The sequence below is a fragment of the Meriones unguiculatus genome, chromosome 2 (genome assembly GCF_030254825.1).
Source record: "Meriones unguiculatus strain TT.TT164.6M chromosome 2, Bangor_MerUng_6.1, whole genome shotgun sequence".
Taxonomy (NCBI): Eukaryota; Metazoa; Chordata; class Mammalia; order Rodentia; family Muridae; genus Meriones; species Meriones unguiculatus.
In genome coordinates, this window is record NC_083350.1 from 98,290,188 (window position 1) to 98,315,735 (window position 25,548).

The following is a 25,548-nucleotide window of genomic DNA, read 5'->3' on the forward strand; positions in this document are numbered from 1 at the left end:
ATAATGTAGGATAAACATACTAAGATCTACAGACCTAAAGAGGCTAAACAACAAGGAGGGCCCTAGCGAGGATGCTTGAATATCATTCAGGAGGGCAAACATGGTGATACAGGAAGCAGTAAAAGAGAAGACTGGAGCCTAGTATAGATGTCCTCTGAAAGACTCCATCCAGCAGGGGATCAAAGTAGATTCTGAGACTGACATCCAAACTTTGGACAGAGAACAAGGAGTCTTATGGAAGAGAGGTGAGATAACAGGACTTGGAGGGGACAAGGGCTCTACAAGGAGACCCACAAAGCCAAAAATATGGGTCCTGTGAGGCCTGCAGAGATTGATGCGTCAACCAATGACCATGCATGGAGAGGACCTAGCCGCCTGCTCAGATGTAACCCATAGGCAGCTCAGTCTCCAAGTGAGTCCCCTAATAAGGGGATCAGGGGCAGTCTCTGACATGAACTTGGTTGCGTCCTCTTTGATCACTTCTCCTTGGTAGAGTGGCCTTGTCAGGCCACAGAGAAAGAGGATCCAGACAGTCCTGATGAGACTTGATGGCTAGGGTCAGATAGTAGGGAAGGAGGATTCCTGCTTTTCAGCATACCAGGGGAGAGGGATGGGTGGGGCAGAGGAAGGGAGTGTGGGACCATGAGGAGATGAGGGAGGGGCCTACAATCAGGATAGAAAGTAAATTAATTGTAAAATATAATAAAATAAAAATAATTTTTTAAAAAGAGGTACTTACATTGTCACTTGTTTCTGGCTTAAGCTTTTACTTTCTTCTAATATATTTCTTAGTGATAACCTTCCTGGCAATTGCTTTTATGAATATCATGGGGGAAACATTCTTTTAAACTGTCATTTTCCTATTCATAATTCTGGTTCTTTGTATTGTATAGGAAGACATTTTAAATAATTCTAGCAAAACATGGTTCAATGGCATGTGTACTGATGGTTTTGAACTGTAGACTGAGCTAGGACTACCTGACAGCTCTTTGGCGTATCTCAAGAAGTTTCACTTTGCGAAGATATAAAATGTGGTAAATAACATACTTGCAGAACTGTGGTGTTTATAAGAGAGAAGATTATAGCACACATGACACAGAACGTACTCAATGCACACTATTGTCATGAGAGAAATTTCTTTAGACTTAGAGCAGATAGATTTCTGAGAAGTTGAAAAGCAATGCACACTTGTAAACATTCTCTTTTATTTACACAGTGTTATTACCTCTCTGGGCCTCTGAGGAGATGTCATTTGTAAATCATTATTTTATGCCATTTTAAAACTGAAACTGATGGGATGACATAAATTATCACCATCAGAATTGAGCAGAGAACTCCATAGCAGACCCTGAAACATCAGAGGAATAATGAAGAAATATGAAAATCTATCCAGAGATCCACCTGCCTCTAAATGTGTAGCCCAGGCTGGCCTCAAACTGAACTCCTCATCCTCCTGCCTCTGCCTCCTTTGGTAAATCCTGCCATTGTGTTCCAACACAAGGTCAAGAAAACCTACAAAATCAACCAACCTGGACCCATAGGGGCGCACAGAGACTGAACCACCAACCAGAGAGCATCCAAGCGACTGTTTTACACATATGTAGCAGATGTGCAGTTCTGTCCTCATGTGGAACCTCTAACAGCAGGAGCAGGGGCTGCCCCTGACTCTGTTGCCTGTTTTTGGAACCCTTTCTCCTAAATGGACAGCCTTGTCCAGCCTCAATAGAAGATGTGCCCAGTCCTACATCACATATCAAGGCATGTTAATACCCAGAAGGGGAGACCTCCCTTCTCTGAGAGGGAACACAGGGGCGGGGAAAGGGAGGGGCTGGGAGGAAGAGAGGGGGGCTGGGAGGAGAAGAGAGAGGGGAACTTCCTACTGGGATGCAAAGATAATTAATTAACTAATTAATTTTAAAAAAGAATAGGATACAGGCGATCATTCTCAGATTGGCAAAGAACATACATTTAAAAGAAATGCTTCAGTCAGCATTATTCTTAGCGAAAATCTGAATGTATTTCTCCCATGATTAGGAATAAGGCAAGGATGCATGTCTTCTTTCCTCATCCCTGCATAGTGCCGGGAGATCTAGCTTATACAATAAGGCAAAAAGGGAAACAAATGCATGAAGATGAAAAGAAAGTAGGAATATGAAATTCTCAAAAAAAAGTACATCTTTAAAAGTAAGTGAGAAAGCTATTGCCATTTGCACATGAATTATCTATTTAGAAAATTCTAAGAAATTTGTAAAAATCTGTGGTTACCTGTCTACACAGAATTGGGCATGTCAGCCTTCCCTCATAGTTGGAAGAAGGTCCTTACAAGGCACGCCTCTCATGGGGAGTCAATGGCAGCTAGTGATGTCTGAAAGAAGAATAGTTATCATCTTCAATGGTATAGCCACGGGTTAGTTCTTCAAGGTTAAACAAACAAATAAATAAATGATTTCCAAAACATTATAGGATGCAAATAAATTTTAAAAAAACAAATGATATTTTCATATAATAGTAATGACTGAATGGACACAGAAAATTTAAAAATACAATATTATTAATAATCACAATAATAAATAAAAAATATTAAAAATAAATGTTTGTGACTAATATTTAGTCACATAGCACTGTAAATGTAATACTTTTACATTCTGCGGCTTTGGCGCCAAAACTAGTTCAATTTTATAATTATTACACTTTAACAATTAATTTTAACCATGGTTGTTTTAAGAGATATACCATCATACTATAGATAAAATTTCATTAAATATGGCTATTTTAGTCTACAGTATTTTCAACACAACTCTGTATTACTTATACAATTTAAATTTTCACTTTCATGTGTTTTGTGTCTTTAATTAGAAGACTTTACTACTGCATAATGAACTCTCATTAGTAATTTTTATCAGAAATGATACCTACATAACTTTTGTTTGTCTGGAAACCTTATTTCCATTTTGTTTCTTAAGGATAGTTTAGACAGATAAAACTCTTTGGTTGGGAATAATACTTTCCCTTAAGATATTTGATACTATTATCCTACTCTTTCCCAGTTGCAAGGTTAGGGGCTAAGAACTCGGCTGTATATCATACTAGGATTTTCTAGTAGGATCTATTTCTGTCCTTTCTTGCTTTTTATTTTTTCTGTCTTTTATTTTAATGGATATATGATTACATGAACATTTATGATTATCTCTTTAATCTGTACAGAGATTGTAGATGAAAACATCTAATAAGGTTTTGATTTGAGAAATAAAATTTCTGAAGTATAGAGATATTGTTGCTCATGGTTTAGAAAACTCAAATGTAATAAAGATGTAAATTATTCACACTGATACTCAGTTTTATTGTAATTATTATCAAAAGCCAAATAACATATTTCATAAATTATTTTTGCCTTAGCTTTTTTTAATAGGGGCAAATCATACTTTGTATAGAAATGTAGAGGAACCAGGAAAGCTAAGACGTTTGTGAAAAGTAACAATGACACAGGAGGAATAAACCCACACCTGCCAGGACTGTTTCATAGTTATATTACTTAAGATGGTAACACATTATTAGTGAAAGGACATATGTATTGCTCAATGGAATAAAATGAAACTCTAAATAGCCCTCTCTAATTGGTTCAATACCAAAGGGTCAAATGCCGAGGAGGGCAAGTGTCCAGATCAGGAATAACTGGCTATTCACAGGCCAAAATAAAATAAAATAAAATAAAATAAAATAAAATAAAATAAAATAAAATAAGCCTGACTTAAGTCTTACAACCTATGTGAAAATAATTCAAGCTGATGAAGGTACTAAATGTAATGAAAAGCTCTAAAAAGTTTTGGAAAATATAGATTATCTAAAGCTTTAAGATCTAAATCTAGCAAAGATTTATAGTTGACGCTAAAAATATGGCCCATAGAAAGAAAAATTGATCTGTATGCTTCATCAATATGAAAACTTCTTTCCCTGGGGAAAATACTGTTACAAAGACTAAAAGACAAGTTACTTATCTGACAAAGAATCAATGCCTAGGATACGTAAAGAACCTTCAAAATAAAGTAAAAGCTATAATATGTCTTCAAATTAGGAAACCTCTTATTGCAGTGAATATACAGATGAGAATCACACGAGATGTCCAGCATCTTTATTTATTAGAGAAATGCAAAGTAACACTCCAGTGAGACACCATCACAGCCAGCAAGAGGCTGCCAAGACCAGAGAAAAACGCCCATGTTGCTGTTAGAAGGTAATACAGCAGCATCATTCTCAAAAAGAGTTCGATAATTCTTTTTTTAAATTTGTTGTTTTATTACAGTTTATTCACTTTGTATCACAGCTGTAGCCCCCTACCTCATCCCTTCTCACTCCCACTCTCTCTCTCTCATCTCCTGCCATGTCCCTCCCCAAGGCAACTGATGGTGGGGAGGTCCTCTTCCCCCTCCATCTGACCCTAGCCTGTCAGGTCTCCTCAGGACTGGCTGACTTGTCTTCCTCTGTGGCCTAGCAAGGCTGCTCCCTAATCAGGAGGAGGTGATCAAAGAGCCTACTACTGAGTTCATGTCAGAGACAGTTCCTGTTCCCATTATTAGGGAAACCACTTGTAGCCATGGGCTACATCTGAGCAGGGGTTCTAGGTTATCTCCATGCAAGGTCCTTGGTGGCATAGCAGTCTTAGAAAAGACCTCTGTGCCCATATTGTTTGGATCTGTTGCTCTCCTTGTGAAGATCCTGTCCTCTCCAGGTCTTTCTCTCTCTCCTTTCATAAGATTCCCTGCACTTTGCCCAAAGTTTGGCTATGTGTCTTAGCATCTACTTTGATAACCTGCTGGGTAGAGTCTTTCAGAGGCCCTCTGTGGTAGGATGTTGTCCTGTTCCCTGGTTTCTCCCTTTTCCTATGTTCATCTCATTTACCTTTCTGAATGAGGATTGAGCATCTTGTCCAGTGTCCTCCTTCTTGCATAACTTCTTTAAGTTTGTAGATTTTAGTATGTTTATCCTATATTATATGTCTAACATCCACTTATAAGTGAGTATATACCATGTGTGTCTTTCTGCTTCTGGGATAGCTCACTCAGGATGATCTTTTCTAGTTCCCACCATTTGCCTGCAGATTTCATGATTTCCTTGTTTTTAATTGCTGAGTAATATTCCATTGTGTAAATGTACCACAATTTCTGTATCCATTTCTCAGTTGAGGGACATCTGGGTTGTTTCTAGGTTCTGGCTATTATGAATAAAGCTGCTGTGAACATGGCTGAGCAAGTGTCCTTGCTGTATACTTGAACATCTTTTGGATATATGCCTAGGAGTGGTATAGCTGGCTCTTGATGTAACACTATTTCTAATTGTCTGAGAAAGCGCCAGATTGATTTCCAAAGTGGTTGTACAAGTTTGCTCTCCCACCAGCAATGGAGGAGGGTTCCCTTTTCTCCACATCCTCTCCAGTATGTGTTGTCACTTGAGGTTTTGATCTTAGGTGAAATCTCAGGGTTGTTTTGATTTGCATTTCCCTGATGACTATGGACACTGAGCACAAAGACCTCAACATAAAAAAAGAAAAAGTGGGGAAGAGCCTTGAACTCATTGGCACAGGAGACACCTTTCTGAACAGAACACCAACAGCACAGGCTCTAAGATCAACTATCAGTAAATGGGACCTCATGAAACTGAAAAGCTTCTGTAAAGCAAAGGACACTGTCATCAGAACAATAAGATTGCCTACGGATTGGGAAAGAATCTTCACCAACCCTATATCTGACAGAGGTCTAATATCTGGAATATATAAAGAACTAAAGAAGTTAAAAAGCAACAAATCAAGTAACCCAATTAAAAAAATGGGGTACAGAGGTAAATAGAGAATTCCCAGTAAAGGAATATCGAATGGCAGAGAAACACTTAAAGAAATGCTCAACATCCTTAGTCATCAGGGAAATGTAAATCAAAACAACCCTGAGTTTGATAATTCTTAAAGCATGAAACCATCCTACAACCCACGATGTGTACCCTTGGAAATTTATGCCATCTAAGTGAACATCCTTACACCAAAATGCGTACATAAAATTTGTAGTGGCATCATTACTAATCGCTGGACCTGGAGCAACCCAGTCACCACACAGTGGTGAAGAACTAATCATTTAGAGCTCTGATGTTACCCAGCAAATTAAGGTATAAGCTGTGGAAATGTACAAGGGTTTGGAGCAGTCTCGACTGAGAAGAGCCTGTTCCCACAGGCTCTATACTGGATGGAACTATTTATATAACATTCCTGACATGATGAATGTGAGGAATATAGAACAGATTTGTGTTTCCTGGAGCTAAGGAGAAGGTGTGGCAGAAGGGAAATAAGTGTGGCTATAAAAGGCACCAAAAGGAATCCTGGTGAAGACAGAAATCTGTTGTTTCTTGATCCGGTTTGTGATGCAGAAGAGTTTGCTGAGATCTACCACCGGGGAAAGCAGGAGAAGGTCATCTGCACCCCTTCTTAATTACTTACTAGAATCATACCTGAATTCACCATTCTTCAAAAATACACATCTTAAGCTAAACACTTAGCAGTTATTTTTTATACAGCACTGTGCACATTTGTGTGTAAAACGTTTTTCACCCACACAGTGATACCTACTTCCTATTTCAGTTGCTCAGAACATATCTTCTATAATCAGTTGCATAATTACCTTCCTGCTGTTCTTAAAATGAACCAAATCATTTAAAAAATTATTTTTAAAAACAAATTGGGAAATAAAGCTGGTCATACTTATTTTTAATTTAAGACATTGAATTTGACATGAACATTTCTAAAATATTAATGTACAAATATTTAAAATACTCAATTAAAATAATGTTTGCAAGATAGCTATGACCGTTTACATGTGGGCAGCGCTTATTTTATGAGGTAAACTCCTCAAAACGCTTTCTTGTTCTTCAGTATCTACATTGAATCTGGAGCTACCTAACATTTTTACGGACTGAAACTAAAGTCTAAAACTTTCTCTTTCATATACATATATATTTCAGTGCAAGTTTATAAAAAGAAACATATCACATATTCTTTGTTCTTGAAACTTTACACTAATGCTTATATATGTTAAATATAAGAGAATATGCTAGTAGTTTTATGTCTTTTAATAAAAGATGAAAATATATGTTAATCCATAGCCAAGTATCTTTATACAAAAATATTATAAATCAATGAGATGAAAACTAGAAATGATAAGATTCTTAAGGTTTTTTCTACCTTGCTCTTAATAATATTTCTAGCAACTACAGAAATTCAATATAAGGGCTGAGGAGAGAGCTTATTGGTTAAATCACTCGCTGTTCGATAATGAAGACCTGAGTTCAATTTTCAGAACCTGCGTAAAAGTCTGACATGAGCGTGAGCATCTGTGATCCTGAAGCTAAGGAAATGACAAGTGGGGACAGCATCTCTGTGGGCTTATGGACCAACCAGCCTACATGGTAGAAAATTAAGAAAGAACTGTGTCACGCCAGGCAGGAGGTGAGGGCAGAGATTTGTTTACGCCACATGCACACCATGGCACACATGCATTCATATTTTTGCACACACTCACACACATGCATTACAGGTACACTGAGTGCTCACACACACACACACACACACACATACACACACACACTGATGACTTATCTTGACTACACTGGAATCATCTAAAACAGAAGCTGCTAGGCACTGCTGTAAGGGATTTTTTCCTTTTTTTTTTTAATTTAACTTTTTATTGACTCTGTGAATTTAACATCATGCATCCTAATCCCTTTCATCTCCCCATTCTTTCATACCTGCCCTCTACCCATTCAACCTGCCCACCAAAAAAGAAAAAAAAATCTGATTGTGGAATCCGTACTGTGTTACAACGTGTCCCACAGTATACTTCTTTGCTTGCAGATGTTCATGGCAATGAGTCATTGGTCTGATTCAAAGCTTCTGGCTTCTGCTACACCATCTATACTGGATGCTTACCAGGACGCCTCTCAGATACCCTGGTGTTGCCCTATGGCATGGACATCCTACAGCTTTGGATCTGTAGGACCAAACCCTTCACACACTCCAGCAGCTCATAGATGGGGTAGGCCAAATCAGAGCCCTGGAGCTGGGCCTGGGTGGTAGCTGGTCTAGTCAGCCCCCCAGCTCTCCCGCACTCTCACCACCTGGGCGAGCTCCCCAGTCCTGCCCCAGCTAGCTCACCCAGTGCTGCAGCTGGCGGGGGGCGGAGCCAGCTCTCCCACTTTCCTGCTCTAGGGGCTAGCTCACTTGTTCACATGTCAAGCAGGGCCAGTTCTGTGGTGCTGTCCAGGTGAGGTGCAGGACCCTCTCTCCTGAGTCTGCAGCAGGTGACAACCAGGGCCAGCTCTCCCACTTCCGTGACTCAGGGGCTTGCTCTCCCATGCTCTTGCTCTCCAGGTCAGCTCACCTGCACCCCCACCACCAGGCCTTCAGCCCTACTGTGCTGTCCAGGCAAGATGCAGGGCCTGCTCTTCTGAGTGCTGCAGCCAATGAGGGGCAGGGACAGCTCTTTTGCTCTCATGACCCCAAGCCCAGCTTTCCTGCTTGCTGCAGGTGTTGAAGGGCAGGGGTAGGGATGAGGGATTTTTCTTAATTATTTATAATATAATATATTTATAATAATATATTATGTTAATATACCATATTATATTATTATGTTATAATAATATATTATTAATATTATACCATATTAGCATTAGTATATAATAATGTATTAATATTATTTTTTATTATTATTATATTATTTGAGTTAGGTAGGCTTACCCTAAATCTGAGCCACACTTTCTGGTAGCAGTCCACATAAAAGGGCATGGAAGAAGAAAGCTTTTGCTTTCTGCCTGCTTGTCCTCACTCTTGTTGGTAAGTTTATTTACACTGTTGCTGTGGCTAGATTCCAACATAGACAGAAAATCAGCAGTAGCTCAGATCACCCTGGACACTACCACCAGACTGACCTGCAGAAACTCAAGCCTCTCTGCTGAACTACTGAATACTTGAACTTTCCATTAGGAGACAGCCATTGTCGGACCACCCAGACCGGGATCTGTAGGCCACTCTAATAAATCCTCCTTTTAACAATATTTCCATTCTTTCACTTCTGTTTCTTTAGAGAATATATATTTACATTAATACATTGACTTAATTATTTTTTAAAAAGAATAAAATCCATAAAAGTTAGATTTTTTTTGTCTCCATAGTCTACTCACTTGTATTGCCTTTCAACACTCTTTAAATCAGTGTCTGTCAGTTTTCAGTCAGTGCTCTCTATATATTGAAGAAAATTTCCCATTGATGCAAAGGCGAGGCTTGAGAAATGTTAAGCACCTAGCTCCACTTGTAATTTTATATTGACTTCCTTTTATTTTATCCATATAATAATTATGATCCTGCCCCTAGAGGTCCTGCAGATGTGTCTGCTGTGGCACATGTGTGTCACTATGTGTCAGAGGAGAGATGGTATGTCTAAGCTCTGTGTTCTGACCTATGAATATCTGAATGATTAGTAGCCCAACATTCCCTGAAAGAAATGAGCCTGAGGCCACCACCAGTCTGGCACAAGGCAGGCCCAGAGGGCTCCCGGGACAGGGAGCAAGCTGATGATTAGAAGAACCCCACCTGGGGCCATGGCCTCCAGAGGGGAATAAGTCTGAAGCAGATGACCCTCACAAGGGACCACTGTGGTTGGCTGAGTTAGGAGTGAGCTTGAGATGACCACCATTCTGGCACCATGACCCTGGATAGGGAACTAGCTGGAGATGACCACCAGTGCTATGCCAGGAAAGCCTAGGGGAGCAGACTATGCCTCAGATGATCCCTGCCTACCACCATAATGCACGAGCAGAGCAGAGCACTTCTGAGACCATGCCTGAGAGAACTCCAGACACTCAGAGACCCCAGGCACCAAGGATCAAGTAAGTGGAGGAGAAATGGAAGAGAAAGAGAAACAGGAGGATGTGTGTACAATGAAGAGAGGTAGAACTGGAGACTAGACTAGCTGGTAATGCCACCTGGGAACATGGTGGGATCTTGGCCTGTGCTGCCACGTGGAGGGGGCACGTCTGAGTCCATGGCCCTGCAGTAGCAACGGTCTGTTACCACCAAAGGCCAGGCCGGACCTACCCTTAGCCAGCTGCAATGCTTGGGACAGGGGGCCTTCTACATTGTGGGACTTGCAGGTGAGCCACTTTTGAGGATATGAGTGCGGGAAAGCTGGCTCTACCACTCATCACCTATGTAGAGGTGTGAATGAGGGAGAGATGCCCTCCTCCCCTCTTACCCCTTACCACCTGTGGCAAGTTGGGAGACCTGGCTTTGGGGTCACGAGAACAGGAGAGCTGTCCCTGCTCCTTACTGGCTGCAGCACTCAGGGCCTGCACCTAGCCTGGGCAGCAGTGTAGAGCTGGGCCCTGTTTTTAGGGATTGCTGGTGAGCCTGTCCTGTGAATGGGAGCACAGGAGAGCCAGCAGGCTGACCAGCTCTGAGGCCTAGATACAGGGCTATGAGTTGGTCCACTCCAACATCTATTGCACTGATGAACTGCTGGGATGCATGGAAGGGCCTATCCTACAGATAAAAAACTACAGGGTCTTCATGACACAAGGTTACAACGGGCTATCTGAGAGGAGTCCCAGTGAGGTTCCAGTATTGATAGAGTAGCAGAAGACAGAGATCTCATACCAGACCAAGATTCATTGCAATGAACATTTGCAAGCAAAGAAGTGAGGACAAAAGGGAATACTGTCAGACAGAGCTTCCACATAAGTTTTTTTCTCTGTTGTGGGAGAGGTAGTAAGGGTGGAGGGTAGGAATGAAGGAAGGGAAAACGAGCAGGATTGGGGTATATGATGTGAAATTCACAAAGAACCAATAAACGCTAAAAAAATTATAATATGGGATCTGTATGAGAGGATTACTTAATTTTAATTCTATATATCTGTTTTAATTTTGGCACACACTGACTCTAAGACCATACTTGCATCTGAAGTTCACAAAAGGGAAAGAATAAAAGCAACATGTCCCACCCCCCATTTTCCGTCTCTGTCATTTATTTTAGAGATATTTATGTAGCTCTGCCTTTGTAGTTTGGGAAATAAAGGATGTTCTACCATGCCTAGGTACTGTCTACTTGTAATATCAGTGGTATAATCTTTAATATATAACAAATCACAAATACCCAGAACAACATCCACTCATAAATAGATGACATTAACTTGCTGGCATTTTACCTACCTGAGTTTAAGAATTCTACACCATTAGAACAGATTTTAAACATGTTAATACAACACACATACACAAGCACACACACGCACACACAGCCTGCATCTCATGAGAAATTTTTTATTTTATTAAAAAAAGAGAAGATAGATAATATTTTTAATAATATTTTGGGTTTTTGATATGTTTTTTTTTTTTTTTTGTAGCCTTGGCTGTTCTAGAATTAGCTCGGTAGACCAGGCTACCCTCAAATTCAGAGATCTTCCTGCCTCTACCTCCCCCGTGCTGGGGTTAAAGACCTGCACCACCACCACCCAGATTTAAAAGTATCTTTAACAAAAACATTGTTGGAATGCTTCAAGTCCCTTTTCTCTCAGAACAGTAAGGGCAAGGCTGGAAATACAGTTCAGTGGGAGAGTACTCACTAGGCATGTGTGGGGCCTGTGTCTGACCCCTGGTAGAGGCAGAAGCAGAGAAGTGGGGGAAGGAAGAAAGAGAGTTCACTGAGAATTCTAAGCTAAATGGATCTGATTTATTTACTTTTCTGCCTCCATCAATGCAATTAGGTGGTAGATTAAACAAAACTAAGAATAAATCTACAGAAGTGGTGAAAATGACAGTGTTATTGTAGGGTATTCTCAAAAACTAAAATTGCTTGATTTAGACAAAACCAAAGGGAGAAAGAAATCCACAGTCCATCAAAAGGGGGTGAAGGGAGGCCATCACATGAGTCATAACATGAGCTTGGAAAGTTTTTAGCCACAGGGCATGGGTATCAAAGCCAGTGACAAGAGAGCAGGGCAGCTGAGAAACATTAGCACTTTGCATATGGGGCAATGGGCTCCATGATTTGTCCAACATATAACAATGACTGCTCAGGTATAAAAAAAAAGTCATGACCTTCCTAAGGAATGAACTGGAGCAGGAGGAAGAAGTGGTGCCATATTTTAGTAACCAAAAATAGCTGATCAATAATGACAAACATCTAGATTCTACATATGAAAAAAAAATATGGGACATTTGTCTTTCTGAGTTGGAATTTCGTCACTGAACGTGATCATCTCCATGCCATCCATTTTATTGGAGATGGCATACTTTTTCTTCTTCAAGGCTGAAGAAAACATTGTATGTGCATGCTATATTTCCTTCCTATGTACATTTGTGGATGAGCACCTAAGCTCATTTCATAACTTGACTCTTGGTTGTTTTGTTTTAATAAACATAAATATGCAAGTATCTCAGGTCTGTGCTTAAGGTTGTTTTTTAATATGGATCTGGAAAGACCCACTTGATTTCCATGGTGTCCGCATATTAACCCACTTCAGCGGTGTGTGCGTCCTCCTTTATACCTTGACAGTATTTATAAGGATGGGCTGTTTCAAAAACACTTGGGGGGCATTCTAAAGTTAAAGGAAGAACAAATTTTGTATTTAAAATGGCTAAAAACTGTTTCTTTTCTCTTATGGTCCTCTGATTTGTCTCCAGAAGAACAGCGCTAGTCAGATAGCTCATGCTTACTGTTCATTTGTGGAACAAACTGATAGGAGCATAGTAAATGAAGCTGTTCAATGCTCCCAGAATATAAAACATGAAGGCTCAGTAGAGCCAACATAGCCACTTGAAAAGGACTGGAGAAGTAAGAGATAAAGCCACAGCAGCATAGGGGAATGCCTAGTTAGCATAGGAATAAGGAAACTATTTCATCAAGTACACAAATACATAAACCCAGTTTACACTGATTAAGGCCCTCAAAATAAATACTCAGGCTGTTCATATTTTACCATCTGACCTTTTTTCAAAAAAAAAAAAGAGCTTATGAAAACACCTCATTGTATTGAGAGAGTGTGCCTGTGGGTAGGTGTCTAAAACATTTGTCATCTGCATGTAGTTCTTTTAGTGTCACAAATAATTTTCTGTCATGCAGCAGTCTTCCCTGAGAACTTGTTCTGAACCTTGGTTTCACCTGGCTAATTTATTTAATGCAACCATTGACTTTCGCTAGTGCCCCTTAGTCTTTGTCCTGACACCAGCGTGTCCCTCCAGCTCTGCTTGACATTTGATTAGAACGTGTCTCAAATCCCTTATAATTAAATTAGGCAATTTCAAATGATTTAAAATCAACTTAAATTTAAATAAGAGGATATTTCAAATGCCCGTTAGTTTAAATAATTTGAAACTATTGAAGGGAACATAAAATGGATCTTTGAAGCTTAGGGAAAGTTTGGAAGAAATACCGTATTACCTAGTCAGGAATCCCCTCTCATTTTAGTGATGAGTGGATTGCATCCCTGTGGTCTACCGTAATGGCACATATTTCCTAATGTTGCGTCAGCATGTATTTCAGTCCCATCCTATGAACCACAACATTCTTGTTACAGGTTCTGTCCAGGGAAGACAATCCAAAGCAAGTGTATGTGTGACAACTACACAACACCCTCACCACAACACTGGTAAATTCTGAGCCGTTCTTGGGTAAGAGGAGTCTGGCTTCTTCGCTGTACACCGAATGGATCACAACGGGCCCTACTGTCGGGTGTGCTTGGATTTACTGCTTGTCGGTCTAAATCGTGTTTTCATGTCTGGTTCTGCTTTGCCGTGAGATCTGTGGGGTAACAGAGCATGCTTTAGCTTTGAGTCACTGATCTATTACTGCCTCTGCTCACATCCTTCACTTACGGCACAGGATTCTTGACCACTGCCTCTTCCCCCAGGCCTGGTCCTTCTTTACCTACCTGAATAACCGTAGCTTCAGTGTGCCAGGAAGGGTCCAACTGCCGAGCTGTGAGAGCCCCATGCCTAAGGATCCAGGGCATGCAGTGACAGATAAAAAGCACCATGTAGTAAGAGACTATGAAAAATGATTTTTTTGCAGGATGGGGGATGGGGATTCTTGTTTCATCTGATTTGGGAATAAGCAGTCTTTTCATGTTGCGCAGGTTCTGAAAATGCTACACACTGAATCCTGCATCTTGGTGGTCATTCCATTGTCTTCTGTTTCAGCTGCTCAGAGGTGTTCTTTAATAACTCTTTTTCAGGGGCCACAAACTTTCTCTGTAAAAGACCAGAAAGTAAAATAAAGTAATGTAGCTTTGGTGGTCCTATGGTTTCTGTGGCAACTATTCACTCTGCGATTATGACAGAAAACAGCCATGAGCAGTACGCTAATGAAAAAACTCGGCCAAGCTCAATAAAGATGTTTGTGCTTTCTGACAGTTCTCACATGTCGGTAAAAAATTCTGTGATTTTTTTTTCAACTATTAAAAAGGTGAAAAACGCTTTTTGCTCCCAGGCTTTACAAAAGTCAGCATCTTGATTTGGACCTGAAGCTGTGGTTTCATGAGTCTTATAAGTAAGTAAATGTATGAGAAACAGTAGCTGTGGATAAGAAGTGTCCTGCAGGGGGGTTCCCACGGAAAACACAGCTCCACTGATGCAGGGACCCTTGGCAGGCTCCGACTGTAGCTTCACTGTCCTTGTGAAAGCTCCTCCTTGAACGGAGAAGCTTTAGCAGAATTCTGCTGTGTAGCTAAGGAATTAGGATAGACCCAGGTTAAAACGGAAGTCAGTGTTTTCAGTTGCCAGCTGTCTTACCACACTATTGTTTATTCTTATTGCTGCAACTTTAATTTTCATAGAAATAGTCTTTTCAGTACAGCAGCTCCAGTACTCGGTGCTGTTGAGGCACTGTTTGTGTGTCCCTAGATTTCTTCTAAGTATAACCCTGAGTGAATCATTTGTTCCCTCTCAGCCATTATTCTGTGATAGTTGAGGTAGGGCATGCTTATTTGGTAGAATCTCCCAGGATCTCCATGGTCTAGAATAAATGAGGTTTGCTTTAACTTTTCATAAAGCCTAATGTGAGTTGATGACCTTCCTTCAAGGTGCAAATACATTGTTTGGATACAGAAAAACTCACTTCTTACCAATCTCAGCTGGCCACGTAGTGAGACCCAAACCACACAGGCTAAGAAGTAGGTACTCACTGTGCCTATGGTTGTATTGCACACTAAAGCAATGCATGTCTGAAAATGGTTTATTTTAAATGGTGTGGGTTGGAAAATGTTTTCTCCAAAAATCAGGCAGCATTTTTTCCTTTTTTAAATTATATTTTTATATTAATTACAGTTTATTCACTTTGTATCCCAGCTGTAACCCCCTCCCTTCTCCCCTCCCAATCCTACCCTCTCTCCATCATCTCCGTCTAAGCCCCTCTCCAAGTCCACTGATGGGGGGTCCTCCTCCCCTTCCATCTGACCCTAGCTTATCCAGTCTCATCTGAACTGGCTGCATTGTCTTTCTCTGTGGCTTGGCAAGGCTGCTCCCCGATCCAGGGGAGGTGGTCAAAGAGCCAGCCACTGAGTTCATGTCAGAGACAGTCCCTGTTCCCCTTACTAGGGAACCTGCTTGGACACTGAACTACCATGGGCTGCATCTGAGCAGGGGTTCTAGGTTATATCCAAGCATGGTCCTTGGTTGGAGTATCAGTCTCAGAAAAGACCCCTGTGCCCAGATTTTTTGGTTCTGTTATTATCCTTGTGGAGCTCCTCTCCTCTCCAGGTCTTACTATCTCCCCCTTCTTTCCTAAGATTTCCTGCACTCTGCCCAAAGTTTGGTTATGAGTCTCAGCATCTGCTTGTATAAAATGCTGAATAGAGTCTTTCAGAGGCCCTCCATGGTAGGCTCCTGTCCTGTTTTCTCCTTCTTCCAATGTCCATCCCTTTTGCAGTATTGAGTGAGGATTGATCATCTTACTCAGGGTCCTCCTTCTAGCTCTCTTTCTTTAGGTGTACAGATTTTTGTAGGTTTATCCGGTATTGTACATCTAGAATCCACTTATAAGTGAGTATATATTGTGTGTCTCTTTCTGCTTCTGGGATAGCTCACTCAGGATCATCTTTTCTATTTCCCACCATTTGCCTGCAAATTTCATGACTTCCTCGTTTTTAATTGCTGAGTAGTATTCCATTGTGTAAATGTACCACAATTTCTGTATCCATTCCTCAGTTGAGGGACATCTGGGTTGTTTCCAGGTTCTGGTTATTATGAATAAAGCTGCTATGAACATGGTTTAACAAATGTCCTTGTTGTGTACTTGAACATAAATACCTAGGATATTTTGGATATATGCCTAGGAATGGTATAGCTGGATCTTGAGGTAAAACTATTCCTAATTGTCTGAGAAAGCACCAGATTGATTTCCAACGTGGTTGTACAAGTTTACATTCCCACCAGCAATGGAGGAGGGTTCCCCTTTCTCCACAACCTCTCCAGCATGTGTTGTCACTTGAGTTTTTCATCTTAGCCATTCTGATGGGTGTAAGGTGAAATCTCAGGTTCGTTTTGATTTGCATTTCCTTGATGACTCATGACGTTGAGCATTTCTTTAAGTGTTTCTCTGCCATTTGATATTCTTCTGTTGAGAATACTGTTTAGCTCCGGAACCTATTTTTTAATTGGATTACTTGATTTGTTGCTTTTTTTTGAGATTTTTATTATTATTATTATTATTATTAATTACACTTTATTCATTTTGTATCCCCCATAAGCCCCTCCCTCCTCCCCTCCCGATCCCATCCTTCCTCCCCTTTCTGCATGCATGCCCCTCCACAAGTCCACTGATAGGGGAGGTCTTCTTTCTGATCTTAGACTATCAGTTCTCATCAGAAGTGGCTGCATTGTCATCTTCTGTGGCCTGGTAAGGCTGCTCCCCCCTCAGGGGGAGGTGATCAAAGAGCAGGCCAATCAGATTATGTCAGAGGCAGTCCCTCTTCCCATTACTATGTAACCTACTTGGACACTGAACTGCCATGGGCTACATCTGTGAACACAGGGAACTTCCCAGAGACTCATACTCCAACCAAGGACTATTCATAGAGATAACCTAGAACCCCTGCACAGATTTGTTGCTTTTTAACCTCTTTAGTTTTTTATATATTCTGGATATTAGCCCTCTGTCAGAGTAAGGTTGGTGAAGATCCTTTCCCAGTCTGTAGGCTGTCATTTTTGTTCTGATGACAGTGTCCTTTGCTTTACAGAAGCTTTTCAGTTTTATGAGGTCTCATTTATTGTTGATCTTAGAGCCTGTGCTGTTGGTGTTCTATTCAGGAAGTTGTCACCTGTACCAATGAGTTCTAGGCTCTTCCCCACTTTTTCTTCTAATCGATTTAGTGTGTCTGGTTTTATGTTGAGGTCTTTGATCCACTTGGACTTCAGTTTTGTGCAGGGTGATAGGTATGGATCTATTTGCATTTTTCTACATGTAGACATCCAGTTGGACCAGCACCATTTGTTGTAGGTGCTATCTTTTTTCCATTGTATGGTTTTGGCATTTTTGTCAAAGATCAAGTATTCATAGATGTGTGGGCTTATTTCTGGGTCTTCATTTCGATTCCATTGATTCACCATTCTGTTTTTATGCCAGTACCATGCAGTTTTTATTACTATTGCTCTGTAGTACAGCTTGAGATGAGGGATGGAAATACCTCCAGACAATTGGTTGTTGTACAGGATCATTTTGGCAATTCTGAGTTTTTTGTTTTTCCATATGAAGTTGAAAATTTTTCTTTCAAGTTCTGTGAAGAATTGTTGTTGGTATTTTGATGGGAATTGCATTGAATCTGTAGATTGCTTTTGGCAGGATGACCATTTTCACTATGTTAATCCTACAGATCCATGAGCACGGGAGATCTTTCCATCTTCTGATATCTTCTTCGATATCTTTCTTCAGAGAATTGAAGTTTTTTTTCAAACAGGTCTTTCACGTGCTTGGTTAGAGTCAAACAAAGGTATTTTATGTCATTAGTAGCTATTGTGAAGGGTGTTGTTTCCCTAATTTCTTTCTTGGCCCTTTTGTCTTTGGTATACAGGAGGGCTTCTGATTTTTTTTTTTTTTTTTTGAGTTAATTTTGTATCCAGTTACTTTACTGAAGGTGTTTTATCAGCTGAAGGAGTTCTCTGGATGAATTTTTGGGGTTGCTCATGTAGACTATCATATCATCTTCAAATAGTGATACTTTGAGTTCTTCCTTTCCAATTTGTATCCCCTTGATCTCCTTTAGTTGTCTTATTGCGTTAGCTAGGACTTCAAGAACTATGTTGAAGAGATATGGAGAGAGTGGGCAGCCTTGCCTTGTCCCTGATTTCAGTGGGATTGATTTAAGTTTCTCTCCGTTTAGTTTGATGTTGGCCATAGGCTTGCTGTACATTGCCTTTGCTATGTTTAGGTGTCTTGTATCCCTGATCTTTCCAAGACTTTACACATTGAATGGGTATTGGATTTTGTCAAATGCTTTTTCAGCATCTAAGGGAATGATCATGTGTTTTGTTTTGTTTTGTTTTCCTTCATTTTGTTTATATGATGTATTACATTGATGGATTTGGGTATATTGAACCACCCCTGCATGCCAGGAATGAAGCCTACTTGGTCACGGTGGATGATATCTTTTGTGTGTTCTTGGATCCAGTTTGCCAGTATTTTATTGAATAATTTTGCGTCAATGTTCATAAAAGAGGTAGGTCTGTCTGAAGTTCTCTTTTTTGGTTGGGTCTTTGTGTGGGTTAGGTATCAAGGTGATTGTGGCTTCATAGAATGAGGTTGGTAATGTTCCTTCTGTTTTATTTTGTGGAATACTTTGAAGAGAATTGGAGTTAGCACTTCTTTGAACGTCCAGTAGAAAAGCAGCAAATATTTAAATATTACTAGTAGTATAGCCTTTAATAATTATTCAATGCTCCGAATTTAACATAACATCACCCATGAACACTGAGCAAATGAATTGGCAATTGAGTGGTGTTTCTGAAACAGGAAGAAAAACCAATTTCGACCATAGGTTACGATGCCATAGTGTGCTGATGCCAGTCTCAGAACACTGCTAACATTTTCATCACTTCCCCGTTCAGGAAGCTTTGGGCAGTTACTACCTCTTCCATGTGTGTTTGCCAGCCAATTATATACTCCCTAGTCAATTTGGAGGAAAAAGATGAGACTGAGGTCAGATAGTCTCTGCTGAGTAGCCTTCCTTTGCAGTTTCTGTCTTCTATCTTCCATATTCTTCTTCTGAAGCTATATTTCAGCATCAGATCACAATTCCTGGCTCAAATAAAAAATGAGATGTATCTTATAGACTTGTGTAAGTATGAACAGGTATTGAATAGTCTACATTGGGTAACTTTAGCTTACAAGTATATATTTCATGTTCTTCTGTAGATGTTTAAACATTTGTGTTTCCCACAAAATAACTTTTGTGATTTCATTCACCCAACTGAGAAATCTGTCACTGTAGGCTTCTCATTAAAAATCAACTGTCACCGCCTATCAGATGCCAGGTCCTAAAGAGTTACCATCTTCCAAAGCTGCGTCGTCCCCACCCCATCACTGCTGTTTATATTGCAGGACCCTTTGATGTTGTGGTTGGAGCTCTACATCTTCCTGACTAGTTTTCTTTCCTCAGACCAATTCATTCTTTCAACGCTAAAACGAGTTTACTAAAGGATAACATAAGTAAGACGCATTCTTCCTTGTCAGTATAGTTCCTTAAAATATTTTGAATAAGGAACAAAATCATTTGTGTGGCAATATGAGTCCTTATGTATCTGCAATTTTCAACATTTCATTTTCTGAATGCAACATAACTTTCATATACTTTGCATTATAGTCATAGTGAGCCTTGTAGAGTTTTGACCTTTCTTTTCCTTCATCTTTGTGTGTCCGTGTGTGTGTTACGTGTGTGTGTGCACTTTCATGTATATACATATGAGTGTGTGCACTTGTGCTTGTATGAGTGTTCATGCATTGTGTTTTGTGTGTATGTGTACATATGTGCACTTGTGTATGCATGCATGCATGCATGTGTGTATGTGTACATGCATACACACATGTGTGTTTGTGCATGCATGTGTGTATGGTGTGTGGGTATGTGAGTATGGTACGAGTGCTCTTGTGAGTTTCATGCATGTTTGTGGTGTGTGTTGTGTGTGCGGGTTTGTGCATGTGTGCATGTGTCTCTCTGTGTATACTGTGTGTGTGTGTGTGTGTGTATATGTGTGTGTGTTTGCATGTGCGTCTTCTATCTCTTCTTCCCCAAGATTCCACTCAGCTGTGAGGGAAGCTTTTCTGGTGCCCTCCCTGGGGTGAGACCCACCTACTGGCTTCCCTGACTTTCGTGCTCCCTTGCTGCATCTCTATATGCCACACTGTCTCTTCCCCTTGCATCATTTCTCCTCCCACTGAAGCTCTGGAATGTCACTTCTTTATTGCTGTTGCAGCACTCGCCCTGGTATCTGCAATTAAGTGTGTGCTCAGCAATATTTGTAGGATGAATTAATGCAGCAAAATTAGCCTATTTATCTTCATAATTACATAACAAGTTGTGTTCTAATGCAATTATAATTGTGGGCAACTGAGGTTTGGAAACATATATTTAAGAAACATTTAGGTGGAGACCATATGCATCAGTAGTTTTGACCTTTAGAAGGCTCACGGGAAAGAGCGTTAGTGGGAAAGCAGTCTTGCCTGTATATAAAGGAAAACAAAACACAATACAACACAACAAAACAAAAGCTTGACTGATGGACATATTTGCTTCTATTAGTTCCCCTGCAATAGCTTGTGGCTCTTTAATGGCTGCTATGGAGTGTACTGGAAAGGACATTGAATGTGAAACTGAGATTCAGTGGCCCCAAGGGCAGACATTTCATGAGAAACCAAGCCTGACATTAAACCCTCATCTTTCATACTTCCAACTGAATCTTGTGTGGGTACTAATCTGAATTCTGTTCCCGAGCTGTGTCATAATAACAAATGACACACATGCTCCTATTTAACAATATTTTGCCGCTCAAGCTTTTTAAAGTAATGAAATGAACGAATAGGCATATTGTGATCATTTCCTGCCGTCTACAGATTTTTGATATCTAATTTAACAATAAAATGCAACGATGTAGAAGAGATACTGTATTCAAGTTTCTATAAGAAAACGATCTCTGAAGATAGTGATTGAATTACCAAACATTTTTGAGTAAGGAAATCTCTAATGAATGAAAGGTTGAACTATGAAGAAAGTGAGTGTATAATGAACTTTATTACATGAATCTTACATTTGCTTTTTTTATTTTTCACTTTTATAAATAAGAATATTAAAATTAAAGCATGGATTGATTTTTGGAAAATGTACATATATCTCAGGGACAAAGAACTGAAGTTTTTTTAAAGTATAATGTTCTAAGCATTGGTAAGCAAGAAGAATGGGAAAATGATTAATACCCTTGTAGGAAAAACCCAGAAGGCTCCTGTAGGGAGTAATCCATGACCGACAGAGCGTACAGATTATATCTGTAAATGCTCCATGATTTTAACTTTTATGTTCAAAGTGACTTTTCTTGCTATTTGGTGATTAATTAAAATCCTTAAAAAAGAAAATCAAAGTTCACTACAAATACCAACTAGATTCTTAGATCCTAGAAAATGTTCCATATAACTTTACTTAATTCTCATGATTTAATTACAGCATATGGTACTTGGGAATAATAACTAATGCCACCAATTCCTTGGACTATATAAAGAATAAAAAAAATGGAACTGCCTTAATTATACTTTAACTTTGGAGGGACATTTTGTTATTAGCTTCTGTATCCTCTGGGTGTAGCAAATGGCAGCTGTTTAATAAATGTTAGCTGAATGAAAGGCAACTTAAAGTTGCAACTTTCAAAATCGATTATTAAGAGGAATGCTATGTGTTTGATTTTGTGATCTTCTGTGAAAATCGAATAGCCTGAAGTATTATATCAACTGTGTCATAAAATTTTTAATTATACAACTTTTCACTATCATCAACTGATTGATTAGCATCTCTTTGTACTCTACTGGGCTGCCTAGTTTTATGTCAACTTGACATAAACTAGAGTCTTCAGAGAGGAGGAAACCTGAGTTGAGAAAATGCTTCAATAAGATTGGTATGAAGCAAGTCTTTAGGGCCTTTTCTTAATGAGTGATTGATGGGGGACAGTCCAACCCATTGTGGGGCCACCGCTGGGCTGGTGGTACTGAGTTCTATAAGAAAGCAGGCTGAGCAAACATGATGAGCAAGCCAGTAGGCAGCATGGCCTCTGCATCAGCTCCTGCCTCCAGGTTTCTAACCTGCTTGAGTTCTTGCCCTCACTGCTTTTGATGTTAAACAGTTACATGGATGTGAGGATGAAATAAACTTTTCCATCCTCAAGTTGCTTAGACAGTGAGGTCGGATTAAAGGCAAGCAGGGTTGTATTAATACTCCTGTCATGTTTGTGTATTTTAGCCGAAACAACGAACATCTATTGTGTCTTCTCTGGATTTCCAGCGAATGAATCATAACCAAGAATACTTTGAAATCAGCACATCTGCAGGGTGTACCAGCTTTACCTCTAGCCCTCCAGTTAGTCCGCCCACCTCTTCTGTGGAAACCACAGAAGTCAAGAACGAGGGAGCTGAACACACAGGTAAAATATACATAAAACACTTTATATAGCTATACTCTTGAGCTTTATAATAAAGCCTTTATGAGCTGTGGTGAGTAAGAAAAATCTTCATACAAATTTTATCTCCGGCTCACGTTATATGAGAAATAGTTTAGGGTACTAATATTTTTTATCATGACATGGGTATGATATTGTTTTTAATATGTTAGTGTCTCTCCAGTGTTGGCATTAAAATAACAATTTAACATTGCTATGGTTGTAAAATAGCCAAAGATCTAGGAATACTTTTTTCTTCTACTGTCATGCATTGCTATACCACAGTTTTATCAGCTAGTCAACACATGGACCTGTTGTTGATAGCTACTCTGACACTGGAGTGCTTTCATCAAAGATAACTGGTAAGACTGAGTTGGATGCTGTTGCTAAGATGCTGTTGCTGAACTTGGAAAGGAGGGATGGAAGGAGAAAGTAGTACCATCCACTAGAGAAAGCTTTCCAGTTCTACACAATCAGATTCAGTGTCTTTGTCCTTTGGAGAAGAATAAGCTCATAAATAACTGGTAAGGATAAAGGACATCCCAAAGATATTCAGAAACCAGTTACCCACTTCTATCTAATTCACAGTAAACACACTATAGAAGTCATAATCCAACCTGTCATGGCAGTCAGAGCGATATTTACAGAGTGTAAATTAAAATATGCTATTGCTGTGTTTAAGGTGTGTCAGAGGAATCAGATCCTTATCATGGCCTATGAAGGCAACTGTCACTTGATTTCCAACTCGCTCTTGAATCTGGCCTTTGGCAGATTCATCCAGGCCTTCTTTGCTGAGCATCTGGCTCAAGGACTTTGCCACTCTGGTCCCTTCCACCTGTAAGCTCTATCTTTTAATGTCTATGTGACTGAGCATCATTTAGGTTTTGGCTTGTTTACACATAGGATTCGCATAATTTTCAGATTGTACTTTCTTGAGTGGAACTTCTCACAGTATGATAAGAATCAAAAAGGAAGGAAAAAAGAAAGAAAGAAAAGAAAAAAGGAAGGAAGGAAATGAAGAAGGAAGGAAGGAAAGGAGAGAAGCAAAAATAAACAGAACCCTTCCAATAATAATAAAATGCAAATACTTAGTGTTCAGTCAGACAGTGTTTTAGGCATTTTAACTATATCAGCTCATCTTGACCTCTGGATGGGTGTGTGAATTTAGTACTAGAATCTATAATCAAAGAAATTCAGACACAAAGAAGACAAATAACAGCCATCCAGCCAACCAGCACTCAAACCTGGTGCCAACGCCCATGTTCCCAACCGCTTTTCTATGTTGCTAACATTCACTTTGGTGGTATCTGAAGGAGGACAAGGCCTTGCTGTACAGTCCAGGCTAGACTCACACTCATGGTCCTACCTCAGCTCCCGACATGCTGGATAACAGGTGTGGAACACTATACCTGATTTCTCTAGTTATATCTATGGAGTCTTCTCTTTTCGTTCTTCAGTGGTCTTATCTACATATAAGAAGATGCTGATAACCTGTTTGTCTAGTTGTAGTCTCCTTTCTTCTTTCTAGAATGTGCACTGGAGTAGAAGGGTCTGGCACATTATAGACCCTGAAGTGAGGTTGCCAAAATTGGTTACTAATTTGAGACAGGCTTGCCTTTTTTGGTGCTACAATTTTTCCTCTCTACAGAATTAAACAGACAAGGAACTGATTAGATTTCATAGCCTGTAGTGTGATAGTGCTTATAAAGCAGTGATTAGCACAATGTCCTATCGAGTGCTAATTTACTGCTCAATAAATACTGATAACTGTTAACAGTAGAAGCAGGAATTGTGATTTTTCTCGCACTTCTCTGCCATCTACTCAAGCCTCACACTCATTTAAGTAGTGTATGCTGTTTTCTGTATAGCAGGTACAGTTTTATAAAATAAGCAAGTGGGTCATGCTTTCTAAAGGAAAATGGCATGAGGACCCTGGAAAAGATTCTGGGTGTGTAATTATTCAACCAGCACTTACTTGAGCACTCATCCCTAGATTTTAAAGCCCCAAATGGGAGGGGTGGCAAGTATTGTTAGACCTGCCTTAAGAAAAACCTTTAACAGCATTATTTTATTTCAAGTACAAAATGTTTTTTAAGGATTTGATTTTTTTCAATTATCTTTTGATGTAGATAGAGATGTTGCTTGCTTTTATTTCATTAAAAGCCAGAATTGTAGGCGTAGAGAGTAAGCCCTGGCCCCAAGTGGAGAAGGTGAGAACTCACATCTACTACAGCATCCAAAATGTGCAGAGATTGTTAGCCTCAAGCTGCCTTGCCACCTAACCTTTAGCTGAGCCGAAACCTCGCCCTTAGCTGCTGAAACGGGCTCCAGTAGTGCTGGTGTGACTTTCTAATGCAATAGTCACTTCCAGAATTCATCACAACCTTTGTAGAAAACTGGTACTTTGTAATAATGTACAATGACAATGCTGATTTGCTTTAAATTAAAAAATAAAACTTAAAAAAATTTTAAGATAAAATTTTTTTTTTGGTCTACATGAGAAAGTAGTTATTATCTTACAGCTAGAGTTAATTTGTTAAATTTTGGACTTATGGGCCTTCCTCTGCATACACTCCCAAGTGGTGTATATTGAAAGAGTCAGCTCCATCCTGGATTTGCTCACTATTTTCCATCAAATCACTTTTGTGTTCTTCAATTTGCTCTTCCAAAAAGGCAAGATAAGATTTCATCCTTGGGCACCTGTGTTAATATATGGGTTTACTTAGGTGACTGCATTTTGTAAATGATGGAAACCAATATTCTCAATATTCTTTAATATTTTCTATTTTTTTCCTTATAATATTATTTCTTTCTTGAAATCTGAGAATTTTAATAAAGGA

General features: G+C 39.7%; 1 protein-coding gene and 1 non-coding gene across 16 annotated transcripts in view; both read left to right on the forward strand.

Moving 5' to 3' along the window:
- Positions 1-25,548, forward strand: part of Anks1b (ankyrin repeat and sterile alpha motif domain containing 1B) — a 1,054,774-nt gene that overhangs the window by 447,562 nt on the left and 581,664 nt on the right. For all 15 annotated transcript variants that reach the window (XM_060377911.1, XM_060377912.1, XM_060377910.1 and 12 more), the window contains one exon: positions 22,513-22,693. In XM_060377911.1, coding sequence (XP_060233894.1) covers positions 22,513-22,693 — 181 coding nt within the window. The remainder of the gene's footprint in view (positions 1-22,512; positions 22,694-25,548) is intronic.
- Positions 9,393-9,522, forward strand: LOC132652616 (small nucleolar RNA SNORA17). The gene has a single exon (XR_009590211.1). It is a non-coding gene; the product is annotated as a small nucleolar RNA SNORA17 (small nucleolar RNA).